General features: G+C 42.8%; 1 protein-coding gene and 1 pseudogene across 1 annotated transcript; both read left to right on the forward strand.

The window, feature by feature from the left end:
• The first annotated feature begins 1,988 nt into the window (after positions 1-1,988).
• Positions 1,989-2,104, forward strand: LOC149473536 (U2 spliceosomal RNA; annotated as a pseudogene).
• Positions 2,105-13,349: 11,245 nt separating this feature from the next.
• On the forward strand, positions 13,350-25,911 carry XBP1 (X-box binding protein 1). Its single transcript, XM_089677393.1, has 5 exons — positions 13,350-13,660; positions 20,561-20,657; positions 22,909-23,037; positions 24,033-24,196; positions 25,588-25,911. Exons 1-5 carry the CDS (start codon positions 13,365-13,367, stop codon positions 25,763-25,765), a joined length of 864 nt encoding a protein of 287 aa, XP_089533519.1. The 5' UTR covers positions 13,350-13,364; the 3' UTR covers positions 25,766-25,911.
• The last annotated feature ends 1,663 nt before the right edge of the window (positions 25,912-27,574 follow it).

A 27,574-nucleotide genomic window follows, 5' to 3' on the forward strand; every position in this document is an offset into this window, starting at 1 on the left:
CAATGGGATTTAGATCTGGGCTCATTGCTGGCCACTTCAGAACTCTCCAGCGCTTCTTTGCCATCCATTTCTGAGTGCTTTTTGACGTATGTTTGGGGTCATTGTCCTGCTGGAAGACCCAGGATCTTGGACGCAAACCCAGCTTTCTGACACTGGGCCCTACAGTGCGACCCAAAATCCTTTGGTAATCCTCAGATTTCATGATGCCTTGCACACAGTCAAGGCACCCAGTGCCAGAGGCAGCAAAACAACCCCAAAACATCATTGAACCTCCACCATATTTTACCGTAGGTACTGTGTTTTGTTCTTTGTAGGCCTCATTCCGTTTTCGGTAAACAGTAGAATGATGTGCTTTACCGAAAAGCTCTATCTTGGTCTCATCTGTCCACAAGACGTTTTCCCAGAAGGCTTTTGGCTTACTCAAGTACATTTTGGCAAACTGTAGTCTTGCTTTTTTATGTCTCTGTGTCAGCAGTGGGGTCCTCCTGGGTCTCCTGCCATAGCGTTTCATTTCATTTAAATGTCGACGGATAGTTCGCGCTGACACTGATGCTCCCTGAGCCTGCAGGACAGCTTGAATGTCTTTGGAACATGTTTGGGGCTGCTTATCCACCATCCGGACTATTCTGCGTTGCAATCTTTCATCAATTTTCCTCATCCGTCCACGACCAGGGAGATTAGCTACAGTGCCATGGGTTGCAAACTTCTTGATAATGTTGCGCACTGTGGACAAAGGCAAATCTAGTTCTCTGGAGATGGACTTGTAACCTTGAGATTGTTGATATTTTGCCACAATTTTGGTTCTCAGGTCCTCAGACAGTTCTCGTCTCCTCTTTCTGTTGTCCATGCTTAGTGTGGCACAGACAGACACACAATGCAAAGGTTAAGTGAACGTCTCTCCTTTTTATCTGCTTTCAGGTGTGATTTCTATATTGCCCACACCTGTTACTTGCCCCAGGTGAGTTTACAGGAGCATCACATGCTTGTAACATTCTTATTTATCCGCAGTTGTGAAAGGGTGCCAATACTTTTGTCCAGCCCATTTTTGGAGGTTTGTGTGACATTATGTCGAATTTGCTTTCTTTCCTCCCTTTTTTTGTTTTGTCCCAATACACACAAAGGGAATAAACATGTGTATAGCAAAACATGTGTTAATGCAATACGTTTCGTGAGAAATACATGATTTCCTGGAGAAATATCAAGGGTGCCAACAATTTCGGCCATGACTGTATATATATAACAAAATTGAAAGGATAACACACCTCTAGTATATTCAAATATAATTCCATAGGGTACAGAGTATTACCTGTGTAACAGTGTTCTTAGAGCAAGGTCATAAAAGGCCCCACACAAGACCATGTGACATCTAAGCACAAAAGCATAAAAAGAAAGTGCCCATGAAACAACACCAGTAAACCAGCAGTTCTAACTGAAGAACCAAATAGACCAAGGAGAAAAGACTGAGGCACCATTCAAGCAAACACATGCCATCCCACAGGGTGCTTAGATATAACACACTGATCAGTACATGCCATGATGTGTGATCTCCATCCATGAGGGTGCCTCCATGATGGTTTAGCTTGGTGGAGCGGGGAATCCGCCGTTGTCCCACAAATATCGTGTATGTGGGTAACGCATCCAACGGGTCCGTCCGTCATTGGAGTCATTACGCCTAGGGGCGGATGGATGGGGAGGAGGAGGTGCTGCTCTGAGCATATTTAGTGCCAGGCTGATGTGGGGCAATTGGTGGGGTTTTTTGCTATGATCTTTATTTTGTCGTTATTGACAACTACTGTCCCGATTTGTCTAAAATCGTCTGTTATCATTCCCATCCCTAAAAAGTCAGTTGTGGGTGGGTTGCATGACTACAGACCGATAGCACTAACTTCAGTTATTATGAAATACTTTGAGAGATTAGTTGTGAGGTATGTTAAACTTAGTTTCCCAGGCAGTCTTGACCCCCATCAGTTTGCATATAGAGCAAACAGAAGTCTTCTCGGCCTTTTGGCTAAGATCAAGTGTAGTATCTGTTCTTATCAGTGTCCAGTGGGGGTGCTCCCGACCATTCTAGCTTTGCGGGGATGGTTGTTGTATAGTACCCTCACTTGTATGATGGGGGTCCGGAAGGCTGAACCGGAGGGACAGAAACCAGGGAGCGCCATGATGAGCTCTGGGGCCTTGGGAGTAATTCCTCTGGTGAAGCTGGAAAGACCCAGTACCTCCTGATTCGGACGGATCTACCTTGGTCTGGCCTGGGGCTGGGGACGCAAAAAGTCCGCAAACTCAGTGCCCCCTGGGGAAGACGCTCTCAGGGGTGTCACTAGTAACACTTGGGTGTGGGACCCCACGGTGTGAAGATGACACATGGCCACTGTTTTTCACTTCTTTTTGCACAGCGCCCTAAGGACCAGGCCTTTTGGCTAGGACCAGGGCAATTTTTGCTACAGGCCTCAGGGCCTGGTCTGTGCACAATTCGGCACGGAACCACTTTTTTATTTTTTCTTTATCTTTATTTATTATGCACTCCCACGTTTGTCACTTTTTTGCTCTTATGTGTGCGTTTTTCACGGATGGAGGGTGTGGGTCCTCGCGCCTACCCTGAAGTCTAGGGGGAGGATGTGTGGCCATACGGTTCCTTCCTCCCCTGATCCCTAGGGGACTCTTCTTCAGGAGAGTCCCCTTGCCTAGTACTGGATGTCCGGCTTCGGCTGGGCATAGGGAACGGTGGTCCACCAGGCCTTTTGGCCAGGAGGACCAATTGGGAACCTTGTCCCCGTCAGGAGCTTCATTCCCCGGGGGATCAGGGTAAGCGGTCCAAGCCCCTTTAGGGGTAGGACACAGCACACCCCTAAGTGCACTTTTTCGTGTGGTGTTTTGCACTTGCACTTTTTTTGTGAACACTTACGGGTTTTTTCGTTATAGTTGCACGTTTGCGGACTTAAAAAAAATAAATAAATAAATAAATAAAAATAGAGCAAACAGAAGTATAGAGGATGCCATTGAGGTGGCATTACAAGTGGCACTGAGGCACATGGAAAGTTCTGGTAGCTACGTGAAGATTCTGTTCATAGACTACAGCTCTGTTTTTAACACCATTATTCCAGATTTATTGTTTGAGAAATTAATGAAACTGGGTCTACAGGCATCTGTCTTTGGATTAGGAATTTCTTGGTAAATAAATCTCAAGTGGTCAAAATGGGTCAACATTCCTCTTCTGTGTGACAGTTAAATGTAGGAGTTCTCTTCTTTATGCACTCTATACTTATGACTGTAAACCGTACCATACATACATTATTAAATTTGCTAATGATACTACGGTACTCGGTTGTATCAGAGGTGGAGATGAGGAATACTATAGAGCAAAGGTGGAAAAGATAGCTGAGTGGTGTGCAGTGAACAATTTAACGTTGAACACAGGAAAAACTAAAGAGTTAGTTGTGGATTTTAGAAAAAACAAGATTGAAATAGCTCCATTCTTCATAAAAGGCGAATGTGTGGAAAGGGTTTCTGTTTTCAAGTTTCTCTGTGTATAAAATTCTGAGAATCTTTTATGGTCAGTAAATGTACATGCAACTATAAAAAAATCCCAGCAACAATTATACTTTCTTAGACAGTTCAGGAAAAATGGTTTAGGGCAAAAGGTATTAGAGAATTTTTATGGCTCTTCAATAGAGAGCGTATTGGTCTACTGTGTCATGGTATGGTACCCAAACTGTACTGTAGCGGACAGAAATGCTTTGCAGAAAATAATTTTTACTGTGCAGAAAATAGTGTATTGTAGATTTTCATCCTTGGCAGAAATGTATGATTCCCGCTGTCTTGGAAGAGCTGAGAAAATAAGGAGTGACTCATTTCATCCTAGTTATCACTTATTTGAGTTGTTGCCCTCTGGTAGACGATATAGGAACAATAAAGCCAGAACAAACAGATATAGGGAGAGATTTTTTCCACGGGCAATAAAGGCAATAAATGGAAATTTAATTTTAGGTTTGGTAATAAATGGTAATTTTTTTCTGCTATTTTAAGGGAAGTTTGTAATTTTTCTTTTTTTATGAAAATGTGTGTGTAGTTGGATGTCATTTTATTTTTGGTTGGAGTTCCTCTTATTGTTTTATAATTTCATTGTGATATTTATTCACAATGACAATAAATAATCTAAATTAATCTAATCTAATTTGTATATTGTCATTGTTTTTCTGTCTTCAACAGCCATCTATATACTGCATCTACTGAACCCTGAAGAAGCCTACGGGTGAAACATGTTGGGATTTTGCACCCCCTTCCCGACATCTATATATATAATGCATCGTTATAATTGTGATCATATTATATGATGATATACGGTAAGTAAAGTGGTGTGGTGCTGTTGGGATTCTGCACCCCCTTCCCGAGATTTATATGTACATTGTATTATTGTCAGCATTGACTTTGTGATCATATTATATGATGGTATAGATAAGGTTGGGTGGTGGTGCTTTGGGGGCATTGTGCAACTAATGGTGGTTTCTTCTTATTTTAACTCTATCATGTTGTTTGGGGGGCTCTTAAAATACTTTTAAGTATTTTAAGTATTTTTACCCTAAAATACTTTTTTAAGGATAAAGTTTTGTATTCAAATTTATTTATTTTAAAATTATGTATTTGTCCCAATTCTGAGAGAAGGTATCAGCACTGTAAAAATCCCTAATTCAATTTTTGTACTATAATTGAATCCTTTGACGTTTTGTTTACTTTTTGCACACTACTTATACTCGTGGCATGAGGAGCAAGAAGATATCATGTTGTTTGGGGGACTCTGTTACCCCAAAATACTTTTTTAAGGATGAAGTTTTGTATTAAAATGTATTTATTTTAAAATTATGTGTTTGTCCCAATCCTTCTAAGAGAAGGTATCAGCACCATAAAAATCCCTAATTCTTTCCTTTGTATTTTTTGTTTTTGTATATATTTTGGGAATGTGGTGACTGTATTATCAACTGGACCTATGTTTTGATTTGTAGCGGATTCAATTACAGTAATAAGTCCATAGTCATTCCACTTTTCCTTCATTCAACATGGACTACATGAAGAAGAAAATGACTTGTGTGTAAATTGAATTCTTTTCTGCCCATACATGATAAACAATCAATCATCCAATTTATTTACTTGTAAACTAGAGCTGAAACAACTAATAAACATAATCAATTATAAAAAAAGTTGTCAACTATTTTCATTATCAATTATTTGGTCACCTGATTAGTTGGCCTGCATACAGAATGCATTTTTTTATTTACGTATCAGGAATATGTTGCAGCGCACATTCAGCTCAGTACACTATTCATAGATGTCAGTATACAAAGTGCAGCACACATACAGCTTCTTACACCCTCCATACATGTCAGTAAGTGATTGAGAACTTGTGAATGGGAATGTGTGGGGAGCAATGCCTGGCCAGGAGAAGGAAGTAATTTAAAGTGATTCTAAAGGCAGAAGTTTTTTTTTTACCTTAATGCATTCTATATATATTCCTGTATATTACCTGATCCCGATCTCCATCTAGTGCTGTGCCAGAGAGCACCAGAACTGCTCTCTCTCTCCATCCTCACAGGACTCAGATGCAGCAGAGGGAGCTATTGTCTCCCGCTGCTGTCAATCACAGCCTGTGAGGAGGGGGCGGGGCCAAGGTGAACTGAGTGTGTCATCAGAAGAACACAATGGGGCTAGGGATCAAGCCCGCATGAGTACCCCATATAGGGTTGCCACCTCATCCCTTTAAAACTGAACACATATTAAATACACAGGTTTTGAGGCTTATTTAATACAGATAAGGCACTAAGTGATTTTAATTACCACCTAACTCAGCCATAAAACCTTTGTAATTAAAATGTGTTCAGTTTTAAAGGGATGAGGTAGCAACCCTAACTCCATAGCAAGTGGCTTGCTATAGGGGCACTCTGAAAACAGGAGGAGCCAGAAGAGCCAGCAGGGGACCCCAGAAGAGGAGGATTGGGGTTGCTCTGTGCAAAACCATTACACAGAGCAGGTAAATATGACATGTTTGTTATTTCAAAAGAATCCAATGTTTAAAATCACTTTAAGGCCTCTTTGCAGGGAAGATCAGCATCTGAACCCAGAGAAGCTGGAGGCTAATAGACTAGAGGTAATATACGGCATTACAATTCAAATGATTATATCCATGCAAAAAAAATCTCAGCCTTTAGTACTACTTTAAGATAAGGAATTGTTCACACTGGCAATAAAAGCAGGAGTTTGGGGCATGTTTTTAACTCTCCTAAAACTTCTAGTAAAGCAGTCTGTGATTAATACTATACTGTTCACATTATCACAGCATGAAGAGTTTACATTGTGTGACTCGTGTCCCATTGCTACGCTTCAAAAATTAAGCTTCATATAGAGTTTGGAAGGAATTGAAGCATCTCAAATCCTTCTATTCAAAGCACTGAGCAAACTGTTGGAACTATATAAATCCCGTATAATAATAATAATAATAATAAAAGTCTATGATAATGCACCATAAACGCACCGGCATGTGTTTGCAGCGAGTTTGCAATGTGCTTGCGACACGTTTCAGGGAGTTAGTCCTTGTTCACAGCAGCCAAGAAAAAACCTAGGCATCTGAGGTGCGGTTTTAACTTGAGTCAAAAGTGCATAGAACATTTGGGGGTGTTTTTAACTCGCCTTTAATACACGATAAACGCAACAAAAACTTACTGTATGTGTTCAAATAGATGGCATATGTACTGAAGAGCCACACAAACATAATATAAAGGCATCTTCAGAGTCGTCCGTCTCACCAACTTATCCACAAAAAATATATTATTCATTTAAATAAATTAAATGAAGAAAGAGCGAAAGGGAGCCAATATATAAGAAAACGAAGACAATAAAAACCTGGCTAAGGCTCTACTCCTACATATAAATCAAAAGGGTGTAATTTCATTTAAGGATCTCTGAGAGACAACTTGGCATATATTTTCATATAAACATCCTTTATTCATTGTACAAAAAAAAGAAAAAGTAAAACAAAAAAAATCTCACTTAACAGTCACTCACAAAATACATAATTGGGCAATTATTAAAAACAGCAGCTACAAAGAACCGTGAAAACTGCGTATCGCAACTGGCACACTAATGATGCAAAAACCGAAAGATCTGATGATCAACAAGAATTTTCATTTGGTTTTCAACTTGTCTATGGCTTTTTTGCCAGGTTTTTATTGTCTTCATTTTCCTATGTACTGAAGGCAAACATGAATGGCAAGTGTAGCTATTATAATTACAATGGAATAAATGCTTTTTAGAAAGTTCAGCAGGATCTCTTGAGCTAATGCAATTGTTTGCGTAGGTATAGGATGAAGGTATACTGGTGCTTGATGTCTCCATTCCAAAGTCTTTGGGTTTCCTTTACTGCTTGTCTAATAACAATTTGCAGCCACTGGATCATTAACCTCTTGTCTACCAAGGTACATTTATAAATGTCCTGGTATTCGAGGGGTTAAAACAAGCACATGACTGCTGCTGCAACCACCAGCTTTATATGTTAACTGGCTTCTGCCTTTCATGTAAAAGTGCCACCCAATTACTTTTACGGTACTGCAAAGTGCACAAATGTAATATATTACAGATTACCAGTCCTTCAATGTGGTGTCTGAATTAAGCTGGGCATACATAGGTCAGTGTTTTGTTCAGCGATCAGTGAGCTGATTGAAAAAATTGGACACATTCCTCCATCCAGACAGGTGAGGTGAATGACTGAACCCTCCTTGCTCTGTTATTGTATTCTGAAGGCAGGAAATCCTCCGATTGGCTGCAGTACAAATATTTTCCAACAAGCCTGTTTGTGAGAAGCCGATCATTAGACCGACTTCTCACAAATGGGAATGGCCATATATGGATTGAAATTGGACAGATCCCTACTAAACCACCCGCATTTCGATCTGTCTATGGCCTACTTCAGTGTTTATGTTTCAGACCAAGAATATTTTCATCAAGTACATAAAATACTTGTCAGAAATGCAGTGTCCTTGTCACCTGTAATGTTAAAAGAAAGCACAAAGAACCTTATCTTTATTTTGTAAAGTGCTAATCCCATCAATCCAGTCTTGGACATAAACAAAGCAGACATGTTTGATGTCCAGGATGAGTGACAACCATGGCTCTTTCCGTAGATACTGTGGAGAACAAAGTGGAGACATGAAGGGGGTAGTGTGTTAGTAACATGATTACCAGAAGAAAAAAAAAAGGAAAAAGAACAAGAAATCTAAAGCATACACCACATCTAAGGAATGGTAAACTGCAAAATTACATTTTTGTTTTTGGCTTTAGATAAGTTTTATTACATCTTTGCTTTTATTTTTTTCTATTAGGTGACTATGCATTGCCTCAACTTTGCCACCACTAACTGCCAACCTATTAATTGAAACAAATGGCATTTGCTAGCTGCAAAGGCACTTCAGAATTGTTCACCACTGGTGTCAGATCCCTGCAGCAAGTAACATTTACTTCAATTATTTACAAAGACAGGCGTCACTGCAGAAGAGCAGGGAAGATTTTCCAGTCATTTGTGTATCTTGTAGTGGTCAAACAGGCTTGACAAACAATGCAGCAGATCCAAGCATTGCATTCAATAATTGAGCTGCCTTTAGGTAAAACAATAAGAAGAAGAAAAGCAATAACAATTATGTTTAGGAAAACCTTATTATTGCACAAAATTATCCTCCAGTATGATGCTAAAGCTACTTGCACCCTTAAGCCTAGTACACATGATCAGAAAACCGTACGAAAAATACTGCATTCGAAGCGATTGTATAATGTTCTGATTGTTAGTAAACAGCTTTCGTCCGAAATTATTCTAAGGGATAAGCAGGAAAATGTTTCTTGTACAATACCAGATCGCATTATTTTAATTTAATCAGTAACGTTTTTGGTTGAAAATACAATACAAATACATTACATCACTTTCAAATTTTTATTCTGTCATACAAAAATTTTTGTAATTTTAGTAACCTCTTCACTTTCCATATGAGACTAGCATGCAAAAAAAAAAACAGACGATCATTCGTCTGATATTCTCATCATGTGTGCGGGCTTTATACTCACGTTTTCTAGTTTTTGGCCATCATCCAAGATGATAGCGGTGTGTCGGAAGAGCTGTTATCCTTATCCTTGCCTTGGTGACTCACTGACTTGGAAGAAGCATTTTCACAACAGGCATCCTACACTTCACTAACTGCATTTTTGTTCCAGATCAATGACTCGCTACAAGCCTGCACCTTCAAAAGCAAGGCAGCAGAAGCAGCTTCTATAGCTCTAGGTTCCTTTTCACAGATGCATTGTCAGGTAAGTCTGGAGACCAGGGGCGGACTGAACATTCGAGCACTCGGGCACTGCCCGAGGGCCCGGGGTCAGTAGTGGGCCCCATGAAATGCCCTGGTACCTTTTATAGGCTTTTTTGGGTGTGTTTTGAGTGTGGGGAAGGACACAGGGGCTCCATGATCCCCTATTGCCGGGGGCCCCATGATTTGTCAGTCCGCTCCTGCTGGAGACTGACTCGCAGATAAAGTTGTGTAAAGTCTTACAGATTGTTTTTAGAACACAGACACAGCCCGATTAAAAAAATGCCTGCTGACAGAATTTTGTCGAGAAGGGCTCTTGCTCTCTGGATGGAAGCAGCGGACTTTCTGCAGAGGTCTGATACACCCCTTGCTGAGTTAAAGTGCCTCAATCAGGGAGCAGGAGCTTTGCTATTTGGAGTTCTCTAGATGTGACTCAGAAAGGGATGACTACTGCAGAAAGAGCTCTGCTTCCACACAAAGAGCAAGAGTCCTTCTCTGCAGTATGCTGGCAGAGGGCAGCAATTTCTACTCATTATGTTTCTGCTTTCAAGCAAAAGCAAACTGTAAGGGCTCATGTACACTGCAGCTGATAATCTCACGTTTAGGAGCTGTTCAGCGTTTTTTTCAGCAGCCCCTGAACTCACCCTAATGTTTTCCTATGTGTCCATGTACACATCGTCGTTTACAGTCGTTTACAGGCAATTGAGTTTACAGGCCTTTTTTTTTTAAAGCACAAAACAAGCGTTCAGCAGTAGATTTTATCAGTGTTTCAAATGCCAAACGCTTGTAAACGCGGCAAATCGCGTTTATAAGCTTTTACGGTTGAAATTTTTTTTAACTCTTCCAGTTCCCAATGCTGTCCAGAGCCTTTTTTCATCGTGGAGAATGCATGCAAAGCGTTTTCAAGGTACTCAAATGGACAAAACACTGAACACAGGATGTTCCTACCAAGCTTGTCACACATTGTAATGACCAATTCACACCTCAGACATCTCCCACCCTTGGAAACAAAAGATATGTTAATGACCATTCACACCTCAAGTTCCTCATGAAGACCCCCTGCCAGGTGGCCTTAATGACTCACTCCACCAGACACCTTTCCCACCCTTGGAAACAAAAGAAATGTTAATGAGCAACTCACACCTAATTATCTCAACACATACTGCTGTCTCTGCTTCTACTCTCTGTATTTCTCTGAAACAGTCTGAAATAGTTAATAATTTACCACGTTTCAGAGCATTCTGGGCATTTGGGAGGTTCTCCTGTGCTTATATTTAAAAAACGCTTCTAAATGCAAACGCATATAAACGCGTCTAAACATGTTATGCAAAAGCGGCTAAACAGATGTTTCTTAACCTACATTTTCCAGCAGTCAGTTTCCATTGTTCAGAAGTGTCCCGTGTACATGGGGCCTAAGTCCTCATGCACACTGGACAGCTGCTGTTTTTGGCATCTTTTTCTACAGCCAATAAACTCCCCAGCATGTTATCCTGTGTGTCCATGCACACATAGGTTATAATCAGCGTTTTTTGGCTGGAGAAAAAACCTAGAACTAGTGGGTTTTTAGCTGCAAAAATGCTCTAACACTGAAAAACCCGGTAAAACATGTCAAAACGCAGCAAACCAGTGTTTTTGGACTTTTTTGAAAAAAATTTAGGGGGAAAAAAATGCTAAAAAACATAAACGCAGAAAAACGAGGCAAAACGCTAATGCAAAAACTTGCATTCTTAATGTGACTTTACACAGCTAATGCTACCAGTGTTATTAAAACGCCCAATGTGCATGGAGCCTAAGACATACAAGCCTCTTTTTTGATGCATCTGGAATAGATTTAGCTGATATCCCATAATCCAGCCAATTACAACACTGAGAAGGGATAGGTAGGAAAGGAAGAGCAGAAGGAAGGAAAGGGAAAGAAGGGAAGAACAGAAGGAATGAAAGGAAATGGAATGAAGGAAAGGAAAAGGAACAGAAATGAAGGGAAATAAGGAAATGGAAAAAGCAAATGAAAATGGTTCTAAAGGCAGGTTTTTTTTTTACCTTAATCTCTCTCCAGCAATGTGCATGAGAGCTGTGGCTCTCCCTCTCTCCCCGCCATTGGCTCCTGCTGCTGTCAATCACATCCAGTGAGCCAATGAGGAGAGAGTGGGGGGCTGGGCTGAGCCGCACTGTGTGTGAATGAACAATGTCCATTCACAGGAGTGAGTCTGCACAAGTGCCCCCATAGCAAGAAGTTTGCTATTGGAGGCACTTGGCTGGGGGAGGAGCCAGGACCGTCAGTGGGGGTCCCAAAAAGAAGAGGATCAGAACTGCTCTGTGCAAAACCATTACTCAGAGCAGGTAAGTATACCATGTTTGTTATTTTTTTATTCCAACCTTTAGAATCACTTTAAGGAAAAGGGAAATAAAAGGAAATGAAGGAAGGAAAAGAAATTAATAAAAGGAAAGAAAACAATGAACGAAAAAAGTAAAGGGAATGAAAGAAAAAGGAAAAAGAAAAGAAAGAAAAGAAGAAAGAAAGAAAAGCAAAGAAAGAGGAAAGGCAAGATGGTGAAGAAAGGGGAGGAAAAGAAGGTACAAAGAAAAAAAAGAAAAGGGAAGGAAGGAAGGAAAGGGAGAGAGGAAAGGGAAGATAAAGAAGAGGGGAAAAAAGGGAAGGAAAGGGAAAGAAAAGATTAAAAGAAAGGAAAGAAAAGCAAAGAAAGAAGGAAGGCCAGATGGTGAAGGAAGGGAAGGAAAAAAAGGTAGAAAGAAAAAAAAGAAAAGGGAAGGAAGGAAAGAGGGGAAGGAAGGAAAGAAGGAAAGGGAAGGAAGGAAGGAAAGGGAAGAAAAAGAAGGAAAAGAAAAGGGAAGGGCAGGGAAAAAAAAGAAAAAGAAAGAAAAGCAAAGAAAGAGGGAAGGCCAGAGGGTGAAGGAAGGGGAGGAAAAGGTAGAAATTAAAAAAAAGAAAAGAGAAGAGAAGGAAGGAAGGAAAGGGAAGGAAGACAGGAAAGGGAAGAAAAAGAAGGGAAAAAAGGGAAAGAAAAGAGAAAAAGAAAGAAAAGTAAAGAAAGAAAAGCAAAGAAAGAAGGAAGGCCAGAGGATAAAGGAAGGGAAGGAAAAGAAGGTAGAAAGAAAAAAAAAAGTGAAGGAAGACAGGAAAGGGAAGGAAAAGGGAAAGAAAAGGGAAGGTTCACCCCAGAATTGCACAGGAATGTGGTCTGCATTTGTGTGTTCTGTAGTGCAATTTTCCAGCCCATGGGTTTGAATGGGCTGCAAATCAAACTCTGAAAAGTGCAACAAGTATTGCATGCACTACAATGCGCCATGCCGAATTGCACGGCACTGTGGTACCAAGTGATCTGGTGCATACAAACGCACTGTCTGCGATCTGCATTTGCGGTGCTGTTAACAATAAATTTGCACCTACAGCAGATCACAAAGGCAGTGCGTTTTGAACGCGATGTGGGAACGTGCACAGAACGCGCATTTCCTGCACGGCGTAGTGGTGGGAATCGGTGTAGCGTCAAGATGTGTCTCCCATGTAGGTATGTCCCCCCTGAAGCAACTGTGCATGTCCCGATTCAGGCACGATCAATCGATGATAGAACTACTGTCTCTGACCATGTGGTGAAGTAACCCCTTCCATGCCAATTTGCTTCAGGGGGGACATATCTACAAGGGAGACATCTTGCCGCTACACCGGCCCTTAGGAAGGGATGAATGGGGAGGAAGGAAAGAAAGGAAACGTATAAGGAAGGGGAAGGAAAAAAAGTAAAGGAAGGGAAAATGTAAGGGAAAGAAATGAAGTGGAAGGAAAAGACAGAAGACATTGAAGGGGTGAAGATAAAAAAGAGAAAGAAAATGAAAAGCAGAAAGAATGCAGAAATCCCAGCTCTTCATCCGCTCTCTATAACACAACCCCCCCACACAGCCCATAGCCCCGCACACACCTCCATCACTCCTCCCCCTTCCCCGCACACCAATAGTGGTGAGCCGGCCGTGACATCACTGGGTTTGTCCAATAGGGAGGAGACACGCTGGGTAGATATGAATGGCCTCAGTGCTCAGTGGTGTAGTAAAGTCTCCCCGTCTAGTCCGCCCCGCTCCTCCTCCTGTCCCCGCTCCTCCACCCCGACACCCATCCCAGCTATGGTGGTCATGGGAGCCCCCAAAGTCATCTTCATCCCCGGAGGACAGTCCGAGCAAGGGGAGTGCAATCCGCTCACCTCTGTCATGTTACCGATACACAGCCCGGGCAGTCCGGAGTCAGCGAGCAGCGATGTACCGCCGAGGAAGAGGCAGAGGCTGACTCATCTCAGTCCGGAGGAGAAGGCGCTGAGGAGGTGCGGTACATAGCATGGTGTGTGTGTGAGCGTGCTGGGACTTGTAGTTCACCTCTGGTGATCTCTGTGATTGGCTGTCAGCTGAGATGGCGGCTCCTCTGTGTGTGGGGATAGGCTGTGTTGTGTGATCCCCGGCCTCTCGTGATATGGAGGAGAGGGCTCCCCTGTGTCCTGCCTTCTCTGCAGCCGGGCACCCCCCTCCTCTCCAGGCATGAGGTCCTGCAATGGACGGGGCCGGTGTATGGAGACCAGGGAGGGCTGTGTGTCCGGAGCAGCCGCAGTCCGGCTGTCATTGGCAGTGCGGCTGTAACTGGGCAGCAATTCTGTCTTAGCAATGGACCGGCTAATGCCCACTTCACATGTTGTCTCTACACCCCCCCCCCCCATACCCCATGGTGGTGGCAGCAGCTTCTATTACACCCACACCCTGTCCTCGGAGAATGGCCCCTGATATTCTGTTCTCAGGAAAGGTACCCCCCTCCGCCCCAGAGACCAGGAACGCCGCCCCCCAAGATCCAGAGATCTAGAATGCCCCCCCCCAAGATCCAGAGATCTAGAATGCCCCCCCCCAAGATCCAGAGATCTAGAATGCCCCCCCCCGATCCAGAGATCTAGAATGCCCCCCCCCGATCCAGAGATCTAGAATGCCCCCCCCCCCCCGATCCAGAGATCTAGAATGCCCCCCCCCCAGATCCAGAGATCTAGAATGCCCCCCCCCCAGATCCAGAGATCTAGAATGCCCCCCCCCAGATCCAGAGATCTAGAATGCCCCCCCCCCAGATCCAGAGATCTAGAATGCCCCCCCCCCCAGATCCAGAGATCTAGAATGCCCCCCCCCCCAGATCCAGAGATCTAGAATGCGCCCCCCCCCCCAGATCCAGAGATCTAGAATGCGCCCCCCCCCCCAGATCCAGAGATCTAGAATGCGCCCCCCCCCCCCCCAGATCCAGAGATCTAGAATGCGCCCCCCCCCAGATCCAGAGATCTAGAATGCGCCCCCCCCCAGATCCAGAGATCTAGAATGCGCCCCCCCCCAGATCCAGAGATCTAGAATGCGCCCCCCCCCAGATCCAGAGATCTAGAATGCGCCCCCCCCCCAGATCCAGAGATCTAGAATGCGCCCCCCCCAGATCCAGAGATCTAGAATGCGCCCCCCCCCCAGATCCAGAGATCTAGAATGCGCCCCTCCCCCCAGATCCAGAGATCTAGAATGCGCCCCCCCCCAGATCTAGAATGCGCCCCCCCCCAGATCCAGAGCTCTAGAATGCCCCCCCTCCAGATCCAGAGATCTAGAATGCCCCCCCTCCAGATCCAGAGATCTAGAATGCCCCCCCTCCAGATCCAGAGATCTAGAATGCCCCCCCTCCAGATCCAGAGATCTAGAATGCCCCCCCTCCAGATCCAGAGATCTAGAATGCCCCCCCCCAGATCCAGAGATCTAGAATGCCCCCCCCCCCAGATCCAGAGATCTAGAATGCCCCCCCCCCAGATCCAGAGATCTAGAATGCCCCCCCCCAGATCCAGAGATCTAGAATGCCCCCCCCAAGACCCAGAGATCTAGAATGCCCCCCCCCCCAAGACCCAGAGATCTAGAATGCCCCCCCCCCCCAAGACCCAGAGATCTAGAATGCCCCCCCCCCCAAGACCCAGAGATCTAGAATGCCCCCCCCCCAAGACCCAGAGATCTGGAATGCCCCCCCCCCCCAAGATCCAGAGATCGGGAATGCCCCCCCCCCCCCAAGATCCAGAGATCGGGAATGCCCCCCCCCCCCAAGATCCAGAGATCGGGAATGCCCCCCCCCCCCAAGATCCAGAGATCGGGAATGCCCCCCCCCCCAAGTTCCAGAGATCGGGAATGCCCCCCCCCAAGATCCAGAGATCGGGAATGCCCCCCCCCCCCCAAGATCCAGAGATCGGGAATGCCCCCCCCCCCCCAAGATCCAGAGATCGGGAATGCCCCCCCCCCAAGATCCAGAGATCGGGAATGCCCCCCCCCCCCAAGATCCAGAGATCGGGAATGCCCCCCCCCCCAAGATCCAGAGATCGGGAATGCCCCCCCCCCCCCAGATCCAGAGATCGGGAATGCCCCCCCCCCCCAAGATCCAGAGATCGGGAATGCCCCCCCCCCCCCAAGATCCAGAGATCGGGAATGCCCCCCCCCCAGATCCAGAGATCGGGAATGCCCCCCCCCCAGATCCAGAGATCGGGAATGCCCCCCCCCAAGATCCAGAGATCGGGGAATGCCCCCAGATCCAGAGATCGGGGAATGCCCCCCCCTTCCCAGATCCAGAGATCCGGAGATCGGGGAATGCCCCCCCCCTTCCCAGATCCGGAGATCGGGGAATGCCCCCCCCCTTCCCAGATCCGGAGATCGGGGAATGCCCCCCCCCCTTCCCAGATCCGGAGATCGGGGAATGCCCCCCCCCCTTCCCAGATCCGGAGATCGGGGAATGCCCCCCCCCCTTCCCAGATCCGGAGATCGGGGAATGCCCCCCCCCCCCCTTCCCAGATCCGGAGATCGGGGAATGCCCCCCCCCCCTTCCCAGATCTGGAGATCGGGGAATGCCCCCCCCCTTCCCAGATCTGGAGATCGGGGAATGCCCCCCCCCTTCCCAGATCCGGAGATCGGGGAATGCCCCCCCCCCCCCCCCGTATCCGGAGATCGGGGAATGTCCATCTCCAAACCCCCCCGTATCCGGAGAGCGGGGAATGTCCATCTCCAACCCCCCCCCCCCCCCCCCCGTTCCAACACCAGCCGGATCCCGAGATCGGGGAATGTTCCCCCCCTAGATCCAGAGAAACCCTGTGATCATGGAATGTCTATATACCCAGTGATGATCAGAGAATGTCATATCCTGAGATCGAGTGTCCACTGTAAACCCAGTGATCAGGGAATGTACCCTATGTATGTATATATATATATATATATTAGTTCATGTCTGCCATAGATCCTGTGATCAGGAAATGTCCTATGATCCCTGATTATGAGATATAGAGGGAAGTCTCCTATATATCAGTTTGTCTCCTATAAAGGGAATGTCCCCTATATACCCTGTTCTCTGTCCCCTGTATATCCTGTGTATATGGGGGATTCCAGTAATAGGTTGCTGGAGGGGGAGGATATGCTGATCCTGCCTGCGTGGCAGCTGAGGGAGCTGGCTGCCTTGACGTCACTTACAAATGATGAATATCTGTTGGTTTTATGCCAGCCCTCCTCTTCCTGGAACTTTTTAAGTTTGCACAATTTGTACCATTTCTCAACCATGTGGCTTCCAGGTGGTTGCTCTTTGGTTAGCCTATATAACTATTTATTTTCATGAAGGGGTGTAGGTAGATGAGTAAAGTCCTAGTGATCTCGGTTACTAGTGATGGGTGTTGTTGCTGCACCCAGTTAATCTCTCTATAAAACGTATGTGCAGTTTAAAAATAAGCTCCTTTACAAAGCAGCTCAGATTTTTCTGTCATCTTCTTTTTGGAATGAAGCACACATTTACTGACCTGTACACAGCTGTGTGCATGGGTCCATAGAAAACTACACAGCTGTGCTCAGATCTGAAAAAATTCAAAACAATTAAAAAAAAAACAAAAAAAAAAAGTCCCTTTTGTGTGCCCATGTTTGTTTATAGATTTTTTTTTTTTATTTTTGTTTTCTATTGTCAGGGCTCTCTTTTCATTCCTATGACTTGTATTTGGTGTTATGTTTGTGGTGCCGATCAGAGCAGATCAAGCTACAAGTTGTGTAGTATGAGCTCCTGCTGTCTTGTCAGTTACTTCTGTGTTAATCCTCCAAGGACTAAAATAAACTGCCAGTGTGTCCAGCACCCAGCCCATCTCATCATCTGAGAATAGTATCCTGTTTTAAAGAGAAGTGAAGCTTCCAGTTAACTGCTGAAAGAGGAAATGAACTTTGGGTTTTACTCAGAAATGCTTGTGATGTATGCGTCATCCTTTTGTCATTATAGCCAGGAATGCTAGAAGTTCATTTCATTTTCTTTAACTTCCTTGAAGTAAATGATCACCGTAGGACTTTTATACAGGTCTGTTTTTAAAAGAATAAAGGGCTGGATCAAAGGAAAATACGTTGGTCATGGCAGCCAATTAAAGTCAATCAAACATATGGAATCAAGCGCACATGACATGCGTGTCTATTTTGCTGTGTACCTGAATTGGCACATTTTATGATCTGTAGGGATTCACAATTCTACCCAGGGGATGTCCAGCCCTGGAAAAGACTTGCAAAACATATTTATTTATTTCAGGTACTTATATAGTGCTGTCAATTTACGCAGCGCTTTACATATATATTGTACATTCACATCAGTCTCTAACCCTCAAGGGGCATACAATCTAAGGTCCCTAACTTACATTCATACATACACATACTAGGGCCAATTTAGACAGGAGCCAATTAACCTACGAGCATGTCTTTGGAGTGTGGGAGGAAACCGGAGTACCCGGAGGAAACCCATGCAGGCACAGGGAGAACATGCAAACTCCAGGCAGGTGATGCCGTGGTTGGGATTTGAACCAACGACCCCAGTACTGCCAGGCGGAAATGCTATCCATTTAGCCACTGTGCTGCCCATATGTTGTGGAATATGTGTAAATGCTATTAGCAGGATGGATATGCATTAATCTCTAGACTGCAGCCAACACTAGGCTATTACCCAATATGCTTCCCGGTAATCTGGAGGAACATATGGTTGTCTGCTCTTGACATATGGTTGTCTGCTCTTAATAAATGAGTTAAGAAAGTGTACATAGCTTACAGTTGTAACCTCTCCTGCAGTGCAAATACCCTCACACCCATCTAGGATCCGCCACTGTACACCCCTTATGTTAATATTTGTACACAATTTTCCTGCTTGTGTTCCATTGCAATACTGTAGAACTGTACAAAGCCATGACCGTGGCATACCAGTTACTGATCTCTTTAATACTGTCTCCTTGGCTTCCAGTAAGACCCCTATCACACAGGCAGACTATGTCAGCCAATCTGCCTGCTCAGCGTGGGCTCTGTTCTCTGATCCTGCTCAGCAGGCTGATGACAGGTCTATGGCCGCTCCTCTTATGCAGAGCAGATACAGGCTGCTTTCCTCTATGGGTGGTCAGATGTAAACTGACCACCTGTCCCTTTACTGATCGCTGGTCTGTTTACATCACACTGACATCCAAGCTGATCTGCTAGACCACGGGTGTCAAACTGTTGGCCCTCCAGTCCCATGAGGCATTGCAAGATTGACAGTTACAAGCATGACTCCCAAAGGCAGAGGGACTTGTAGTTTCGCAACAGCTGGAGGGCCGCCATTTTGACACCTATGCGCTAGACAGATGGAGAATAGATTCCCCCATCTGTCTGTTTTTAGCAGATTGGATGCATTGTCCATTTACATCCAATGCTCCATAAAGGGCAGTGTATGGTCTGACCAGGTCAGCCTGAAAAACGGGCAGGGGGACCCATTTGGTCCACCCATGAGAAAGAGGACTAAGTTTGCTTTCACACTGAGATTTTCTTCTGTTTTTGCATTAAAGGAAAAAAAACTCATGACCGTTAAATTCTATGGAACTCTTAACACTGGTCAGTTGCAGGCCCATTGGGTTTTTCAGTGCGGTTTTGGTGCAGTAAGAAAAAAACACACCTCCCCATTGAAAAGTATGGAACCATGGGTGCGTTTTTTATATATTTTTTTTGAGTCGCATGTCCTTTCACACAGGTGCAAAATGTACTGGAAATGCAGCGCAGGAAAACTGCATATGTATTTTTATTATGTTTTTGCGATGGAGTAGTGTGAAAGTAGCCTAAAACTTTAGCCTTTACAATAAAGTCAGTAAAACCTCTTTCTTTTAACACACAGGTTACTTGAGGAAATATGCGACTAGAGAGAACTTACAATCACGTGGATGGCCAGTTGTTCATTTTTGGAAGTTTAGGTCAGCCAAAACTTTGAACCTCTGTTTAACCTGATGTACAGCTGAACGGCTGGATTGGAAGCAGTGACACTTATTACAGCTATGCTGTATATTTCCTATAGATTGCACCTTTTTTATGTATTTTTTTTTTTTTACTACAGTTGATTGATGCGAGTGGTACATGAGTCAGTAGTTACTAGGACATCTGTTTATTACTTATTCAGCAGCATCACTTAGCTGATGCAACACTCTGTAATTAGTCTCCTTTAGGACTAGAAGAAACCTGCTCATGATGACATTTGCCTAGGGTTGGCAAGAAAAGAAGATAGTTTTCCTTCCTGATGTTCTAGAAACCCCCCAGCACATGTTTCCTATCATTAGAGGAACTGTGCAGTATCTACAAATAATCTACAGGATTGTTTCTTTAGTAGAGTGGTGGGTGTAGGGACTGTGCTATTGGCTTGGCCACGTTCTCTGGTCTGCTTGCTCTCAATAAATTACGTATATGTAAAGATTGGAGGTAAACATAAGGACCGTTATTTGATATTTCCTATGCCTTTAGGGTGAAATAAAAGACAGCAATCCAATTACTCTCAGGCTGGTCAAGTTTTATAAACCTGGGGGACACTAGCGATGTTTGCTTGTGCATCTAAACACCAAATACTCAACCAAATAGTAGGTCACATCTTGTTGAATATTATGGTCTTCTTATGTCCTTAGAGACCCTTATCATTGAACAGATGTTACGAAGCACAGAATGGCCATATCTGTAGAATCTAACAGTACACACATATGGCCATCTGACAGACATCTGGATTATAGAGAAAAAAAGGTGTAACCAGGTGGCAAAGTTGTGCACTCCCTATGCATTTTACTACCACATCATTGCCCTTCAACTTGTGTGTTTTATTTATTTTAAGTATACTTTGACCATGTGTCTGCTTGTCCTGTTAACATATGATTATTAATTTTTGGGGTTTTTTTTAATAGGAAATTAAAAAACAGAGTTGCCGCACAAACGGCACGAGACAGAAAAAAAGCAAGAATGAGTGAACTTGAGCAACAAGTTTTGGATCTAGAGTTGGAGGTATGTTCTGCAGTTTTGTGTTTCTCTTTTTATTAGCCAATATGTAGGCTTTATGATCCAGTAGCAAGGAATGTTGCCTTCATTTCACTTTAACAAGAAATAACCTTACGTTTTGACTGGTATTTAGCAGCAGTCAGATCTGATGGCTAGAAATGTGAATGTCTTTTTTCAGCCCCTTTCAAATTGGTAGCAGTATTCGTTTAATAGGCACAGCCCACACACCCTGTGGATATAGCAGCACTAAAGATGTGTGTAATGTCTATTTACTGATTTACAAGGTGTGACACCTTCCCCCCCCCCCCCCCTTCCTTTTTTTTATTACCTAATGCCCCCTGGGGTGGTCTATAGAGGGTGTTTACACACATTCCAGGTCAAGTTTGTCCACATTCAGTGTTTCTCAATCTTTTTTTCAGTCAAGGCATCCTTTAAAGTTATGATCTTGTGGCACCCTTTAGGATTATGGACCGTCTCAAGGCACCCCATTTTAAAATGTAAAAAACTATTTTAATAGTTTTACCTAATGCAGCAACACCCACACATGTAGGACACCCAATGTTAGAGGGGATATAGTCTTCCAAAGCAAATACATTTTTGCACACTGATACTGAATAGTATTCCAATGTTTCTTCAGTTTCTCTCAGATCATCACTCAGTTAATGCGACCCCATTACTGACAGAGGGGCAGGGGAGGGTCAAACAAGGATGCTGTGCAGGCGACCAACATCCTCCTTATCAACTGATGATGTAATTGGTTGTTAGGATGCCGGTGGCTAGCAGGTCATAATGGTGCACAATGAAAACCTATGGCTTTGTGTAACTAAAAGGCAGGCTTATTCCACCTGCATGCTTGTATACAAGATTTTGGGCAATTTTTAGGCATTCTGCCAAGGCTCCCCTGAAGAGACTTCAAGGCACCCCAGGGTGCCTGGGCACCCTGGTTGAGGAAGGCTGCTCTAATTTTCAACTCTACTAGTTTCAATTCACTACTGTCTTACAATGCTTCATTATACTTTTTTCTCCTTTTATGAGATTCTACAGTTCAAAGTACATGTAGCTTGCTAATGCTGACTTCATTCAGAAATAATCATTTCTTGGCTGTCATGCTGAAGCTTTTAACACCTCCTGCCACAGAAACTCAACTTGTCTTGAGTAGTCCGATTCCAATTATTTAGCTTTCTTTTTAGCTCTGTTTGGTTTAAAAACCATCCATATGTATGCCTGCTCATACTCACATTGGTGGCATCACTCAGGATATTTCCACACACTTAGCAGGCATCCAATCACGAACTAAAGCGCCATGTAAACTGTTGGCACCATATAATTTTTGTATACTAATAACAAAGAGTTCTTATGGAATAAATGGGTGATGACAAGTGGGTTTCATCATCTCCTTAATCAAAGTTCATTTCTATCCCTAGAACCTCAACAATTAGAGCTCATGTCTCCAACCCTAGTCCTTCTCCCAATAATAACTTGTGTGGCCAACCCTAGGCCTTCCCCACTTGTGGTACTAGTACAGTGACTGCTGGAAAAAAATGGTTCTGCCACAGGTGGATACATCATGCTGTGATATACCTCTTCCATCTTTGCACACCCCTAGGGCAGTACAGCGGCTAAGTAGTTAGCACTTCCGCCTGGCAGTACTAAGGTTGTTGCTTCGAATCCCAACCAGGGCACCACCTGCCTGGAGTTTGCATGTTCTCCCTGTGGCTGCATGGGTTTCCTCCTCCTCCTGGGTAGGTTAATTGGCTCCAATTGTCCCTAGTATGTGTATGTATGCATGTGAGTTAGGGACCTTAGATTGTATGCCCCTTGAGGGTTAGGGACTGATGTGAATGTACAATGTATATGTAAAGCGCTGCATAAATTGACAGCGTTCTATAAGTACATGTAATAAAATGCAGTGTTATTTGAAAAAAATACACGTGCAATGCTCCAAAGGAGACTAAATTGTACCATTCTTTTTCTGACTTTTACGTGAGCGTGAACCACCCTTTCCTTGTCATGAGGTCTTCCTCTCCCACCTCTCTTAGTTTGGTGCAGTCATCATACTTTCCCTATAGTAGTTTCAAATTATTACAAACCTTAATTAGTGCCAACTAAATATTGTTTTTTTTGTTTAATATTTTAAACCTCTTTCTGTTAATGCAGTTTATAGAGCATGGAGGTTAGGGAGGCGGTTTTGTGTAATTGACAGCTTCTTTATTATGTTATCCATGCTTGGCGTTAACACATTGTGTTCCTTTTCCAGAATGAGAAGCTCCTGATTGAAAACAAGCTCTTACGAGAAAAATCCCACGGTTTAATAACCGAAAACCAAGAACTACGCCAGAGATTGGGCTTGGATGCCCTTGAAGTAAAAGGGGAAGAAGAGATTGAGGTAATTGTCATAACATGATCCGATATCATCCTGGGCAGGCAATAATAGACTTTAGCTGGGAAGAAATGATATGCATGCAAGCTTATTTAAAACAGGAGCAGAAAGCATAAGGCCAATACCAAAGGGATTCCAATGGTTGATAGGGGTACTTTACACCTTTTCTATTGTGTTGTGTTTATTGATTTTAGCCCATAAATCACACTGAAGCTAGGTCATGGACTCTGAAAGGGGACTTTAATCCCTTGTTAGATCTGTACGAATGTTGCTAGGATTGAAAATCGGCCTTGCCATAATCTGATTATAATAAAGCTTTTGTGGCACGCTACGGAATGTTGAACAGAATTGTCTCTATCAACATTCTAAGGTAAACTACCAAGAACTCAGAAGAGACATTAGTTAGATATTTTTAATTAAAAAAAAAAAAAAAAAATTACTACTCACTGCAGGACTTCAGAACTTTGTATTTGAGTTTGCAAATGATTACAATGTTTGGTTCACAAAGAGTAACCTGGAAGAACAATACATTGTATCAGGTGATTTGATACCAGGCTGTAGGCCATCATTTATTTTATTTACTTATTCATTCCCGTAATGGAGTTAGAGTGTGGGATGCTTCTATTTCCTTGTCTTTACAGGAAGTCAAGTTTTTAGCATTTATTTGCTCACAGGTGTGCCGAATTGAATGGAGGGTGTGTGGAAACAATATTCCATGAAATGCATGCAGTGTTCTTTGTAGCTCTGTATTGTGGCATTGTGAGTTTCTTGAAACTGACTGTTAGTAACAGACACTCACATTTTTGTTTACGGGAAACTATTTTTTGTGCTTTTGGAAGCACAAATTACACAACAGCAGTGGATTTCATGTTAATGCAAGGCTTCAAAAAAATGCATCTATTACCTAGTTACTGCTATTTTATTATGACCGTTATTTAATATCTGCTTGGCTGCCATTGTTGACTTTTTTTTTTTTTTTTAAATGTTTGTATTTCCTGTAGGTTCTGGTTCAGTCCAGAGAAGATGAAGTCAGTCCAGTGGCCGGGTCCGCTGAGTCCGCAGCACTCAGACTACGTGCCCCTCTGCAGCAGGAGCAGGCCCAGACGTCCCTGAACTTGACAGCATCGACATGGATCCTGACAGCCCTGGCTCTTCAGACAGTGAGGTAAGCAGCCAGATTCTATTCTCTAGATGTTCAGGTCCTCTATAAAGTGTAGTCCTGAAATGTCATCAGTAAGAAATGGCCAATAATCATCCATGCAATAACCATGAAGCTGCTGCAGCTTCCTCTTTCATTCAAAAGATATATCTTTCTCTTACAGTAGTAAAAAGTAATTTTTATTTTGTCAGAAAACTGTCACTATTTCCTTTTAATTAGTTCTCAGATTTGTTGGGATTGAAATTTTTGGCAAACGTTTTTCTGACCGTAGATTTTTTTCCAGTAAGTGATGGTAACCCTGATTTACTAAGGAAGTAGTGAATGCAAATGAATTTTCTTCTTATAACCAAGAAAAATGTCAAAACTCGATTTCTGCTGGCACATATTTCAACTTCACCTCGTTCAGTACGATAAGTGAAAAGTCCCTTTTTGTAAAGAAAAAAAAAAATGTCTCCGTTTTGCTAAAAATCACTTTACATTGAACATGCTGTACTCCTAGTAAATTAAGGTGATTATCTCTTACTGGAAAATATCTGCAGTTGGAAATACATTTTGGTAAAAAAAAAACCGCTTTGCTTGTTTAACCTTGCTGTATGAATTTCTACAAGTGGTACTTAAATTTTTTGTTATTTGGGGTGAAAATGAGCAGAGCCTATAGCTACTTGCACTAAACTGTTTCTTGCTGTTGTGAATCTGGGATCATCGCAATGCCATGAAGGGATTTAAATAAATTCATACTGTCTTAACAATAGGTATGAAATGGCCTAATTCATGATGTTTGCTGTAGGGGTGAATGTTACATAATTAAAATGTAATTTTATGCTTAGAGATTGTGAATATTTGATCTGTCTGTTGGGTGTGATTGCAGCATTTTAGATGAATAATGAGACCCTTTATATGGATTCGCAGCCCCCAGCTATTGATACCCTCCAGCTGAGCTATACTGTACAGTCAGCTGCTTAGTTTGGTGACAGGATGCACCAGGGCTTAGTGAAGTAAGAACAGCAAACAAACTGTTAAATCAACAGAGACTTTAAACAATAAGACATTGAAAACCTCACATTTTAAGAATAAGGTGACCTTTTTAAAAGTACCATGAAATGCTTAATGGTGGAATATGGAGGTGATGCCAAATAAAACATTAAACTGCCCTTAACAAATTCTAAGTTGTCCTATAATGTTTGTTCTTTTCAGAACAATACTTGTTTTATCTAAAACAATTACACATTTGTCTCCGCAGTGGACTTTTTTTTTTTTTTTTTTCTTTTGATGTTCAAAGCAGCAGTTTTTTTTTTTATTTACTGTTTTTATATCCTTTGTTTTATGTATATTGGTAGATTATTTTTATCAGTTTAAGATATGTGTTGAGCATTAATTGTTCCATTTTAATATTTTAGTCTGATATCTTGCTTGGCCTATTGGAAAGCCTGGACTCGGAAATCTTACTTGGCTACCATGGAGTGCTGCCCTGGAACCAGCAGCAAGAAGTTAGCGATGAAGCAGATTCCATACCCACCGCCCCATCTTCTCCAGTGGGGACCCCATCAATCAAGCTGGAAGCCATTAATGAACTGATTCGATTTGATCATGTCTACACAAAGCCCCTGTGCTCTGAGCAAGATTCAGAGCTAGGAATTGAGTCCAGTGTAGTCATTAAAACAGAGGAAGCATCTTTCAATACTTCTTGTGTTGCCCCCATCTCCGTGAAGGAAGAGTTCCAAGAAGAAGAGCCCACCCCTGTCCCTGGGATACAGAGCCTATTGTCCTCTTCAGAAAACAACATGGAAAAACCAGGAAACCTGCTGGATACAGGCAGTGACTCTGGCTATGAGGGTTGCTCATCCCCTCTCAGTGACATGTCCTCTCCTTTGAACTGTGACCAGGTCTGGGAGGACTCTTTTACAAGTGAACTTTTTCCTCAGCTCCTCAATGTCCACATGCACCAATCCAGTGCTACTTCGCCCCTCAATGATCCTACTCTCTTCTGGAATCCCAGCCCAGAATTTGAAGATGAACCGTTTTAAATATCAGTCTGTGTTGTCTGACTCCTACGAACTGGTTATATTATTTATACATATCTAAACGTCTATTTTTTAATCTAAAATTATATTGTAAAGTATTGTTAAATGTTAACAATGTAACAAAAATCAAATCGGTGCCATCCAAACAGGTTCTTTAATGAACTGTGCTAATGTTGCTTCTTCAGTCCATGTAAAGCCGTTTAATAACTTTTTAAGTGTTTCCTTTGTAGAACTGATAGAAGCATATTTCATGTAACATATTGTGGAGATCTCTTTGGTTTGGATGTGGGTAGTCACAGCACTGCTTCACTGTAAACCATTCTTGAGTAATTCTCAAAGATATTGTACTGTGGAATCTTTGCTTATCTGGAAAGTCTATATAGATTCCACTACCACCCTTCTTATATTGGTTGTGTGGGAAGTACAACACCTTCAGTTTTTCTCCATGTTCTTGATAAGTTCAAAGTCAAGCATAATCTAAAGAAGCCCTTTTCCACTAACCACAGTCCGAATGGTGGTGTTTCATGTTTAAGTGTTCATCTTCAGATATTTTGCTCAGCGTGAACATAACATTTTGGTCGCTGTGTAAGAAATCAATATGCCTGCATCACCAGAAACTAGGAAAAATTTCAGCACATACACATTTCAATACACAAACTGTCCAGTCACCTGTGAATTTTGGGTACATGAAACAGAAGGAAGTGACCCCTTTTTCCATAACGTGTTTTTTTTTTTTTTTTTTTTTTTTTTTTCTGTTTAGCCTTTTTGTTAAAGGCAATTGTTTTTATTCATTTGGTGAAACAGATGTCCTGCTATATCGGTTAGCTTGCAGGTAGGGGTATTAAGCTTTGAATTGTTAAATTTAGCAATGTGTTTGAATATCCCCACAACTCGGATTTATATTTAGTAAAATTTACTATGTAAATGAATTCATCGATTTTTTTATATCCCTCCCTGTATATGAGTTGCTTCCTCAGTTTTAATATTTAAAAAAAAAAAATAATTAAAAGAGCATTAAATATTTAATACATTTCGTGCGTTTATTCCTGTATAAAATAACTTGGTGCACGTGTGTGAAGTATGAATGTTTGTGTTGGACTTGGACATCTGTATAGGAAGAGCCATCACAGATTGGACTACTTTTTTCAGGCAGTTTAACAGTCTACATTTTTTTTTATCATTGCTAATGCTGTGCAGAAATATGAAAAATTCATACAGAAAAGTCAATTCTTAGGTGAGTAATCGTCCCCCAGCATCATCACAAGTCATTCTCCAGGACAGTTCACTTGAGTGATGGATCTGCAGGAACCACAAGACCTAAAAGCCCTCATATAGCTCCCAGCCCTCACTTCTTGTGGTTCCA

Source organism: Staurois parvus, unplaced genomic scaffold (assembly GCF_062004578.1).
Source record: "Staurois parvus isolate SC_StPar_1 unplaced genomic scaffold, SC_StPar_1.0 ptg000014l, whole genome shotgun sequence".
Lineage (NCBI taxonomy): Eukaryota > Metazoa > Chordata > Amphibia > Anura > Ranidae > Staurois > Staurois parvus.